This window comes from Rhinatrema bivittatum, chromosome 18 (genome assembly GCF_901001135.1).
Source record: "Rhinatrema bivittatum chromosome 18, aRhiBiv1.1, whole genome shotgun sequence".
NCBI lineage: Eukaryota > Metazoa > Chordata > Amphibia > Gymnophiona > Rhinatrematidae > Rhinatrema > Rhinatrema bivittatum.
The window spans coordinates 46,794,627-46,807,069 of NC_042632.1; the positions used below are offsets into that span (position 1 = coordinate 46,794,627).

The following is a 12,443-nucleotide window of genomic DNA, read 5'->3' on the forward strand; positions in this document are numbered from 1 at the left end:
TGTGTGTGGAGGGGGACACAGGTAAATATATTTCTCTGTGCCTGTTGCAGGTACCCGAGCCAAGCTAGTTATTTATTGCTCGTCTTCATGTCATCTGCCCGGCTGGTGGACTGACGGGAATTTATCTGAGACCGGATTCTTAGCTAGTGGTATGGCAGGAAGAGCTCATGGCCCTTGTGGGGTACAGAGGAGTGTTAATTGGCTGACTGGGTTTTAAGCCACTTAGGCCTGGATTTTCTAAGATCACAGGGCTTTGTGAATCGCGCGGTAACAGGGGGCGAAGTGGGGGGTGGACCTGCGAAAGCCGGCAGCGATCGCACCACCGCGGTGTTATCGCTGCCGGCTTTTGCACCCAATTGTGCCACCATGAAAGGTGGCGTCTGCTCCAAAGCTGCCCCGACTCCTCTTCCGGTGCCAAGGCCGCCTAGATCTAGCTATTGCACGTGAAAAGTTCCTTTTAGTGAGCGATAGGGTTAGAAAATAACCGCCATATGGCTGGATTCACTAATGCTGCAAGGCATAGTGAATTTGGTGGTAACGGGGGGGGGGGGGGGGAGCGGTCCTGTGATAGCCGGCAGCGATCACATCTCTGTGGTGCAGTCGCTGCCGGCGTCGCGCCAAATAACACCATAAAAGGTGTAGTTATTTGGCACGAAACTGACAGCGATAAAGGTGCTTACTTTTCGCCATCGGTGCAGTCTTCGCGGCGTCAGCCCCGGTGCCGCCCCGACTCCTCCTCTTCCGGGGCTGACGCCGCCCCGAGCTGTCGCACGTGTGCGCTAGCTATCTAGCTAGATAGAATTTTGTATTCTGTGGTACGGTATATAAAAGTTGCATAAATAAATAAATATCACACACGTGCGATAGCTTTAGAAAATAACCCCCTTAGTTAGTAACATGGCGAGTGGCTAAGGGATGAGTATTATTTGTTAGGTTTAACTTTGGCTAGGGTATGTATTGTTATTTATTGTTAATAAAGCTGCAGCCTATAATTAGTCCAACTATTGTGTCTTGAATGCTTTTCTTTATAAGAAATTAATTGGAAGCCTTATAGACCATAAAGAAAGCAGGCATTTTCCTGGTTACACTTGTTTTTTTTATTTTCATTTCATTTTTATTTCATGTTGTTGTCTGAAAGTTACCCTTGCTGTATAACAGTGTGCAGTACAAGAAAAAAGAAAAATAAAACAACTCTGCTCAGCCACATATGCACGCGTATATGGCTGTGCAGAGATCTACGATAGTATTTTATACCCTGCATGCATTATAAAATACGTCTACCTCTTCTCCGCAACATACGTGCATATGTATACTTACATGTGAATATTTGCAGTGCATTGAACACGCTTACTTTTCCTACCAATTTTAAAAGTATATGCATGAAAATAAAGTAGGACTTGTGTAAAACCCGATTTACATCTATAAGTCAGTATATATGAAAACTTGCACATGGAATTGGAATCATCTGATTTCAAGTTCCCCTACCAGTTTTCCCTCCTGTTTCTTCAACCTGATTCACCCCAGTCCACCCTGACCTCCCGGCTATTAGTACACAATAAACAAGTCTGATATCAATTACACAACATAATTAGCAGTTGTAAAATTAGTAAGTAGCCAAATGTACACTCATAAGTCTCTTATAAAATAGCAACTTGGGCGCGCGTAACTGTTGGGGCCCTGCCCTGGAACACCCCTAAACCACTCCTTTTTTTTTTCAGGCGTATGTGTGCACGCAAAACCTAAAGTACACGCATATTTTGACGTTTATAAACAGCGATTATGCGAGTACAAGCTACCTACGTGCATATTTGCTCATGTTTATGTGCATAATTCTGAAAATTCATCCCAAATAGCTTGCATTTACACTGACACCAAAACCAATCATGCACAATATTTGTGAGCAGCATGCATTAAGATTGTCATTTTCAAAGCTCTTTACACAAGTAAACCGCTGTTTACGCGTGTTAAAAACCCCATCAAAATTCCCCTCTCCCCCCCCCACCCAACTAACTGCAGATAAGTTAACACACTGGTCACAGCACACTTACTTTTACCCTTTACAAATCAGGTGGAGGTAGGATTGGGGGGGGGGGGGTGAGTATGCATGCTTACTTTCTCTGCATATATTTGCTCTTGCTTCAAAGCAGCTGCAAATGTATGCGGTGAAAAGGCAGCCCCATTATGCATCCAACCCGATATTCAAACGGAAACCCCCTACAGGATTTCCTGCAAGCCCCACAGGCAGTTTAAGAATTGCCCCATAAATGTGTTTAGTACCTCCCATTTGCAAATAGTGCACACTAAAAGGTTTTGTTATATGATTTCCACAATAGTGTGCACTACATTTTGGCCTCATCGCACCTTTAATATAATCTGTCTATAATATTTATGTCACAGTGTAAACCATTGTGATCTTCATTTGGAATGACAGTATATAAAATGGCTAAATAAATAAAATAAATATCTCCCTCCACCTCTACTCTCATTCCACCATCATCTCTTCATCATCAGATTTTCCTGGTTGTCATCCCCTTTGCCTTCTATGTTCCCTTCATGATGCTTCCTCAGACTGTCCCTTCTGCTCTCTACCCCTCCCTCAGTCCCCTCACCCCTTCTCATATCTGCAACGGCAGCAGTGGCGGCCCAGTAACTCCCCGAGACTGCCTGCCTGCTTTTCCCTTCTCCGCGTACGCTTTTGTTCTCAACCAAAAGTGAATGCCATGGAAATGGAGCAGGAGGAGGAGAAGCAATGGGGGCAGACAACACAGGAGCCAGCAGCCCCAGTGTTTGGTGAAGATCACATCCATTAGCCACTCTTCCTGGGTCATTGGTGTTTAAGGAAATGGGCCTTGCCAACTTCAGTAGCAATGCACTGCCTTTCCCAGCAGCACGGTGTTTGCCAGTCAGACCAGAATTCATCCTCCTTTTCCAGCCGTACCCATCAGATTATTGAGAGGATATATTTATGTTACTGAATGTCTGAATGGACGAGGAGGCTTCTAGAAAAGTAAAGAGGCAGGGCCTGATGCGGTTCCATCATTCATCCTAGTAACCTCCAAATACAACCAAGCTCCGTAATGACACAATAAATCACTGTCAGCAGGAACACGGGTGTAAAAATTGGAAGGACTTCATATGGGATATGAGTTAGCTGAGGTCCAAACTCAACTGAACCAATGCCAGATCAGACAGCTCTACAGAAATATTAACTGTGTAATCGTGTAGGCACTGCATATATTACAAATTGTCTTTTCTGTAATGTATTCAATTATTTATTAATTTATTTGATGGACAGATACTGCATGCATTTTATTGCTACTGTTCCATGCAATCCTTGGGTTTGGTAAAGAGAATGTCAGTCTGTTTTTCACCATTTGGCACAAAGCATTAAAAAAAAATAATTTGTTGCACAGGTTGGAAACATAATTTTCTGGCAATAAAAAACAAGAGATTGGTTTCACTTTCAAACCCCTGCATGTACTTTCCCTTTGGTTCAATCACAATAGGTGCAAAAGTACAGAAGGACTTTTGCACTCACTTTTCCTATGGGTAAAATGTCTTTGGAATATTACGTGCAGAGGTTTAAAAATTGCAATCTATATCGGGTGTTTTCCTAATCTCACCCAAGCTATGCCCTTAGGAGATGCTGGCCCTTGATCTGGCTAAAAGTATGAACACTATGAAACCCTTTGTGCACTGTTAGCCAGAACGAGGGAGAGCAATTTTCAGAAAGACGTTTTACTTGGTTAAATCGCCCTCTTTGTGTCTGCGGAAAAGGTTCTAAGTACATCTGACTCCAAATTACTAAATAAGGCTTTTTCTCCCATTCTGTGTTTATGGGAGGGAAAGCAGAAACTGAGTTGATTTCCAAAGTTTTCACACCTTCAAATCATGGACACATAACATAAGAGTTTATAGAAAAAAAAAAAAAAAAAAACTCCAAAATGCATGTATCTGGATTACAGTTTTGCCTGAAGGAGAGCATGGATTTATAATTCTTCGAAACTGCATCGGTGGCTCAGCTGACATAATGCCGCCCATTTCTGCAAAATTCCTGATTCAAGTAAATATGTAGAGGTTAGTCGGTCCTTGGCTTTTTTTGTTTTCTTCACGACACAAAAGAGACACCTCCGGGCTTCGGACCACCTAGGCCGGGATATTCAACTCTGAGCCATTGGAGGTCTCCACCTCTGCAAAACATTTTTTTTGCACACATTCTGACCGTCACACTATCGAAAGCCCTTGCGGATGGCACGGCTTAACATGGCTACCCTCCAGGGTCTTTCCAATCTTGCATGCTGTTTATTCCTATTGAAAGTAAGGAAGCGCAAATTATGAATTCAAAATGGCGCATGTGTGTCCCGTAGTGCTATGGAAGTAATGATCAGTAGGTGCATGCAGATAACTCTGGTTCAGGTTGAGGAATTTTGGATTTTTCTCTATACCTGCTACAGAAATCTATCACATTTCCACGCAGCGCTGGAAGCGAAACTACATTCAGGAAAAGAACAGTACAATATTCTCTGGCACTTAAAACCCAAATTGATGCCCCGTTAAGTAGTAAAATGTTCCTTTTTTTTTTATTATTATAACTGACCTTACTGTTCAGGGGTTTGGTTTGCCTTGATCCCTCCTTATCGCCTTGAGTGAAAGCTCATAAGCCAGAAACATGGCTGCACTTGTAGGGAATCCCCTCACTGCATTCACTGTGATACCCCTGAAAAACACCTGGTAAATTTTCATGAAAAGGAAAAATAAAAACAATCAAAAAAAATCAGGAAAACACTTACCTAAGTTCTATGAAAAAAAAGACTTTTAGATGACCTAGCCCTCAGCTTCAAGGAAAGCAGACCAGAAACCAGGCATAGTATTACCTTTTTTTTTTCTTTGACAGCCTGAATTCTTCAGGACTTGCATAACAATTAATCCAGAGGTATTGTTGTTTCACTTCATTTTCAAAATGAAGTGAAGCAAAAAGGAAACTAAATGTTGTTTGTTCTCATCTCACTTCATTTTCTAAGGATCACTGCTGCCGCCGCAGCCCCCACCACAGCTCCTCCCAGACCCCCGCATCCCTCTCAACACTTAACCCCCATCTGTGGGTCTCTAAGCGGCAGAAGTGATCTGCCATTGCCCTTCCCTGCCGGGTCTCCATTTCATAATGGTGCTAGTGGACTCTTGAGGCCCCATTGCCCTTCTGATGTATGGAGGTCTAGGTCTGTTCTCTGTATGAAAAAACTGCACTGGTCTCAGGGCCCACCGGTGCCATTTTGAAATGGAACCTGATGGGGCAGGAATGATTGGGGATCACTCTATCATGATGTGACATACTGAACATGACCCACACGCATTCGAAAAGAATTTCATAGTAGAATCCGAATGTACATGTTTATCGACAGGGGAATCTAACAGTTAGATGCTCTCTGTTCCTTGATCTAAGAGAGTTGAGACGCGTTCTTCCTGAAGAAGGGTAAAACCATTGCCAACAAAAAGATAAGTAAAATGATGTTGATTGTTACACAAAACCTAATATAGTTGTCTTTATACAGGAATATGAGATTAGTAGAAGCAGTGATACAGAGGCATTTATACGGATATCGTATTGAAAACATTGAAAGCTTTGAATATTGACAGCTCCTGACGAAGCATCTATATGCGAAACCGGCCATTGTTGAGCCAGAGTTGATTGAATACACGAGCCTTTATTGAGCCTCCTCAAATATCTTGTGCATGGTATAGAATGTATATTGCATCACTGTTGATATAAGTTGGTACAACTAATATTCATTTAGACCGCAAATGACTGAACAGTCCAGACGGCCTCTTCAAAAATATTGAGGTACGTTGTCAGGCTTGCTGGTGCGGTATAAAAATTAATACAAAAATTAATATAAAAATTATTACAAAAATTCTCTTAAAAAATTGTCGACGTTAGTCTGTTTTATTTGTTGATTGGCAATCAAATATTAATAGTTTCCCATGATTTCCTTTTTTCTGGCGTATTGGGGTTTTTTTGTGCCATTTCAGATGGGGGAAATGAAATAAATGCTGTTGTTGTTAACTAATCAAGGCCTGGATTTATCAAAATGCGGTAAGTATCGCATGCGATAGCAAAAGGAGTGTGTTTTATGCTAATATTCATTTTATCGCAATTTGCGCTAATTACCTATGTGAAGAGCTAAGTTAGTGCAAATTGCGATAACATTATCAGACTTTGCAATAAGAGCCAGACCTGTTGTATTTCCCACATATAACCACTGGGGGGACCATGTAGAGTAGTTTTAAGCTCCTGGAGAGCCTCCGAGAGATAGAGAGAGAGAGAGAGAGAGAGAGACCCAGGTAGAGAGTCCATCAAGCTAGGTTGAGAGAGCATTGCCCAAATCTCATCTTGGAGTGAGTTTCCTCACTCCGAGGGTCATCAAATGTTCACAAGAGACCACTGTTCTGTTTGTACATCTAACATTGAATGTCAAAGGGGCCCCTAACCCCCTACACTGATACCTAAACCTCACCTCGAGTTACTAGGTGGGCCTACCATAGGGATACAAATACCTATCTAGGGAGATGACATTATGGCCAGTCTCTCTCTCTCTCTCTCTCTCAATTCATCTAAAACCTTTCCATCTGATCACACAGCCTAACACAATTCAAAAAGGTGTTGTTAAAAATAAATGACCCCCCAAGTTAAAATGATGGCACAGCTCTTCCCTACCTTATAAGCAAAAAAAAAATCATTTTTGCAGCAAATTCCATATTCTCCTTGGGAAATCTATAGTGGGTTTCCTCAAATTGAGCAAACAGCTTTGGATTTCTCTGAATCTACTTTAGATTTCCGTGAGGTCTGCAGAGAAACATTTTTGACAGATCTTCTCCTGCGGATCTCAAGGAAAATCCATGTTTTGTGTCAAACTAGATCAAAGCCGATATCCACGTGGTGCAAGTGCAACCTTGAATAGTGCACTACTTGGCCATGTCATGGATTTATTTTAAATTTCGAGTTCGTCTTGCTGATATATATTTGAGGAGGTCATTTACTAAGCATTTTTCCCATAGACACAGAAGGGGAGAAAACCTTTAGTAAATAGATCCCTTAGGCCTGGATTCTCTAAGGTCGCAGACCTTAGAGAATCCGATGATAACGGGGGGCGGTGGGGTGGGCCTGTGGTGCTATCACTGCCGTCTTTTGCACCCAATAGCGCCATCGTAAAAGGTGGCGCTATTGGGCGCGCTACTGGCAGCGAAAAGGGTTCTTACCTTTTTGCAGCCAGCGATCTTTTCCCCCGCGTCCGCCCCAATGACACCCCGACTCCTCCTCTTCCGGGGCAGACTCCGCCCCGAGCCAGCTATCGCACGCGTGCAATACGCTACGAAAATGACCCCCTTAGTCTGGTACCTTTTGTTTTTTCATATTATACTTCTTCATCTTGATCCTCAGCAGGAGAAAGCTTAATGAAAATATGTGCAAAGTATATTCAATGTTTACTGATCGTACTATATAAAATGTAATGTTTCCTGCATTGTGAACGTTGAAAATCACTTCTTGCTGCTTTCTCCATGAGTCAGAATATAAGCTGAAAAAGTTTAAGCGAATGAGTTTGGATAGCGACAAAGGGGTGGCCTTAGGGGGATGGATACAGAATCAGCAAAAGAGTGGCTCTTGTTTCAGGAAAGGATCACTTCATAGTTTTGATGTCCTCTCTATATCTTGTGAAGGAGGTGCAAGGTATATTATTTATTGCATGCTGAAGATGGAATATTTTATTTCTAATATGTGTGTTTAGGTTATATGAGTATAATTTTTGTTACATGTGATCAGAAATATTTTGACCATATGATGATTATGCTGAAAACAGAAAAAAAACCCAAAAAGGTCTTAAGCGATTTTGCTTACTTTCAAACCTTCTTTCTGGTAGCTTTGAGATATACAGTCAGCCACACCTTTATACTTGTTCAAATAAACTCCATCTGCTTGAAGTCGACTTTTCACCACATCCATCGGAGTGGCAGTTCCCCAGGAAATTGCTCCTAGAAGCAAAATAGTTAAAACATTTAGGGGCCTGTGCAATAAAACTTGTGTTAAAAAAAAAAGTTAATTATGCGAGTTATTAATAATGTAATGCGCACAATAAAAGAGTACTTAATGACTTAGATGAAAGATTTACCATATGTACTTTAAATTTTACCACACTAGCATTGCCACGATAATAGCACACATGGTAACCCAAAAAATTATACCGCACTTGCTTTAATCCATGTATAAATTCCCCATGCTACTCAACCCATTCACTGTAGGCCATTTGGCAGCAGGGGTGATTTCATCTCACCTGTGCTCCCTGCACACAGAATGATGAGGCCAATAATGCCCCGATGAATTCCCTCTCTCCCCCAACCACCATCCCAAATAGGGGGCCATATGCTCCAATCTCCCCTCCCGCTCCTCCACCCAAGATACGGAAGGGGATCCTCCTAAGAGAACCAAAACAAACGGTGAAGAGTAGCGAAAGAGAGGTTAGTTCCCTACCCCTGTGCATTTCACTGCAGATTTGCCTTAAGGTTTACAGAGTGGATTTCTGCTTGGATTCAGAATAAGAACTGCCCGATTGTGAGATCTATTTTCAGAGTTGCAGCTTGGAAGGAATCTGTTTAAGCTCATCGGTTCAAGACGGTTCAGTTACTAGGCTACAGAGATCTGCACACCAGAAAGGGGAAAGTCAGGGAGTGTCCCTTCTCCAACGAGTACCTTAGAACTAGTGGGTCATGGCGGAAAGAAACCCCTAGTATGTGAAGATTGTGCAGTGACTTTAACTTTCTGGACTGTGTACAGACTTTTTGCTGTATGAATTGCACAATTCTTCAATATGCACTCTGCTGAATTTATTCACCTGCGTCAGTTATTCCAATATGAACAGCACTAGAGTGTGTGGCAGTGTGTTAGTCTTACTGGACGATGTCAGAAGATCTCCAAACAGCCTAAGGACTTCAAAAACCTGTAAACTACCCCCCCCCCCCCCCCCAATAGGGAAAGAACCAAAGGAAGCATAGGGTGTCTACTTATCCCACCTATCCCGAATATACCCCAAGGTCTACATGCTATTAGCACATTCAACTCCTTCCTTCATAATTGCCCCCAAGCTGGCTTGGTCAGCCTCATCCCGCCTGCCCTCTCCTGCCGGTGGAGTAATCACAGGGATCTATCCTATGGCCTCCCTAGACAAAATCCTCGGAGAGACTTATCAGATCACTTGCAACTCATATAATAAAAACATTCAGCTACTCGTCCCTCTTGGACCAGAACCTGACAAAATGATTGCCATCCTGAATAAATGTATAGGAAAAGACCTCTGACTTGCTGTGCTAAAAGACTCTGGCCAATTGAACTCCGAGTTGATCATCAAACAGACAGCTTTTCCTTTCAGCTGTCAAGTTTGCAGTCTGTAATATGTGCTGGATGCCAAGCTCACTACTGTAACTCAAATCCTGGCAGTATCCAAATCAAAATTCTCTCAGCTGTGCCAGCTATCATTTTACCTTCATTGATAGCCTTGCATCTGGCACAGTCATCCATGCCTGCATGATCTACCCACAGCCAATATCCATAATGACTATGTATGAAATAAATTTGCATACACTGGAAGCTCAGTATATGCAACTTTACCTCCTGCATTATTCATTGTGGATGTCCTGAAAACCTTCTGCCCTTACAATGTGCACCACCACACAGGCAAACACATTGCACTGGAAGAGAGGGAAGGGCTGCATTAGGAATCGAGTGGCACTTCTTTTCTTTGCTCTGCTCTGTCTGTTCCAGCTTCTCCCACCCCTCCCCTCCTGTTCTCTGCAGGCTGCCTGGAGGGGAGGGGCTGGAGCAGACAACTGGTCTGTTCTCTGCTGGATGAGACCTAGGCACAGCTGGAAGGCAGAAAACCTTCCACACCCAGATCTCTGCTGCCTTAGGCACAGGCCTAGTACACTTACTGGCAAATCCAAACCTTGCAACGTTTCTCTTCAGACACGACAACTAAATAAGCAGCGACCTTACTGTTACTATTACCCTCGTAAATTCTTAGGAAGAGGTGGGAATTAAAAATGAACTAGCCAGCCAGTGAGTGTCATGAAGTAAACCTTCTGAACGTTATGGGTGCTGGAAGAATTGTCTTTGATGCATATGGGTTTTTGAAGAAATAATCATTTGATCATTCATGAAGAAGTCTAATTCCGAAACTGACAGCAACAAATGCTTGACCAATTGATCAAGTTGCTCACTTACCTTGGACGTCTGTGCACTTTGGGGTAAGTGCTCAAGCCCTAAATTCATAAAATCGCAAGCAAAAAAAAAAAGTGCAACTTCACAGTTGCTTGATTATTTGGTTTACTCTCCTTCTACTTGCTGCCACTCAGCCCGAGCGGTCTATGGCTGGCTGGAGGACAGATTATGGTCTGGACTCCAGTTTTCTCTTGCGCACCTTTATTATATACAAATGGTACGTAGAAGCAGCTTACCTCAGCATTACTTCTTATCCCAAAAGAAATCAAGCAAGCAGTACTTAAATGGAGCAGCATTCTCCTCGTCTTCCCAGGGCGTCCCTTGCTCTCCTCTGAGCCTATCCTTTATTCCTGCTCAGAGGAGACACCCTGCACCCACAATGCCCTGAGTTAAGGTGGACCGGGCCCAGGTAGCTGGGACTGGTCATTTAAGGTGTTCTGAAGGTTTCTACAGTGCACTCTGCCGCATTTAGCAACAAAGTTGGAACAGGAAATCACTCTGCTTTTTTTTTTTTTTTTTTAAAGATTAGAAGTTGTTTTCAGGCAGACTTTGCTGAAACCTTCAAGAAAAAGAACCAGCAAACGGTTACAAAATGATGTTTACCTAAGAGGTAGAAATTGTGAACCTCACCATTTCCCAATGGGACAAAAGTTCAGGTCCATTCAGTTTAACCAGGCAGTAAATGAATGACATTTATAAATGGCACATCATGTTTTTCTTTTCTCAGAAAGAACCTGTACTCTTTTACAGTAATTGCTAAATGCAAGCACATGATGGCACCACAAAACTACAATATGTAAACAATATTAGCCAAACATACATTCTTTAATAACTTTATTTTTAATGCTGAAAACATGCTCGGTCACCACTGTAAAAATGAACCATTGTATACAAAAATTCACAAACACATTCCAGAACAGGAATGAATTAATGCCATGCACTATTTTTAGCCTACTTCTCCAATAAACTTCTTCACTCCTTCTCATTCACTCCTACTTCGTATGTTCCTTTGCTCTCTGCTCTCTTCCTGAATCCTTGCCTTTACCACACTTCTTTCTCCCCCTTCAAGACAATGTAATCTCCAGAATGTTGACTTGTGGAACTTGTCATCTAATCAACGGTTGAATTTTTATTATTTCAGTTTGAGACCTATCCTTTCATTGCCTTTCTTTGGTTATTGTTATCCTGTTTTCCCTTAATCCCTTGATATAATGTATTTTCCACGCCTTTTGTTAAAATGTGAACCGGCATGATGTTTCTTACTAATGCCGGTATATAAAAACTGTTAAATAATAATAATAATAATAATAATAAACGTTTTGTTATACTTCAAGCCCATGGGTTATCTCTGCAGTAACTCTGCTGTGCACTCAAAGACTTTGTTACAGATTTTTTTTTCCTTCTGATCCAGCTGTTTCTCTCCTGCTCCTTTGTAGTTCCAGCCTGACTGGAACCAGATTTGGGATCTGGCAGCATGAGATTTCACTCACAACCACCCGGAGATGATTTTGTACACCCTCCCAACTTACTCTATACCGTCACTCCGTATCCCTGAAATCTGGGGATTTCATTCCAGCCACTGGGCCTTGTTATTGTACGATGACTGTAACTGTCTCTCCCTACTACTCCCCAGCCTACGAATGAGGCCTCTGCAACATCCCCGACCCAAGCTAATTCAGGGAGCAAAATACCATAGCCGAGAATCAAAGCCAGGTCCCTCCACATGGTATTGACCAGCACCTCCACTGTCACCGGGCTGGCCCTATAGACTTTCAAATAATGCAACTTGCTATTCTTGTAGATTTTATATATATATCTATAGTTTTAGGGATATATATTGTATATATGACTCTGGAAAATATTTGTATATATATTTTTCTTAGACCATAAAACTCTTGGACGCCTATCCCCCTCCATAGCGGCCATGTGCCATCCACCACAGGATAGCCAGGTTGGAACCAGCAGGCTACAACTCCCAAGAATCAAACAGGGTCTATGTCATCAGGTTGGTGGTGAACTGGTACCGTCCAGCATATTGCAAAATTTACGCAGCCAGATGCTGTAGCTATTTGAATTGATGCAAAACTTAATGGTGAGATTCATAGTTAGGGAGGTAGAGGTGAGGGAGCTGCTGGATGTTGAATTGGTTCTGGAAACTTGATTGCTTATTTAGGGATGT

General features: G+C 42.3%; 1 protein-coding gene across 5 annotated transcripts in view; it reads right to left on the reverse strand.

The window, feature by feature from the left end:
- Positions 1–1,073: 1,073 nt before the first annotated feature.
- Positions 1,074–12,443, reverse strand: part of SLC25A48 (solute carrier family 25 member 48) — a 48,413-nt gene continuing 37,043 nt past the window's right edge. For 4 of the 5 annotated variants that reach the window (XM_029583931.1, XM_029583928.1, XM_029583927.1 and 1 more), the window contains 3 exons: positions 7,892–8,025; positions 4,598–4,728; positions 1,074–4,308 (listed from right to left, as the gene is read on the reverse strand). In XM_029583931.1, the coding sequence (XP_029439791.1) occupies positions 4,606–4,728; positions 7,892–8,025 (257 nt within the window). In that variant the 3' untranslated portion in view covers positions 1,074–4,308; positions 4,598–4,605. The remainder of the gene's footprint in view (positions 4,309–4,597; positions 4,729–7,891; positions 8,026–12,443) is intronic. The other variant, XM_029583929.1, reaches the window with a different exon arrangement.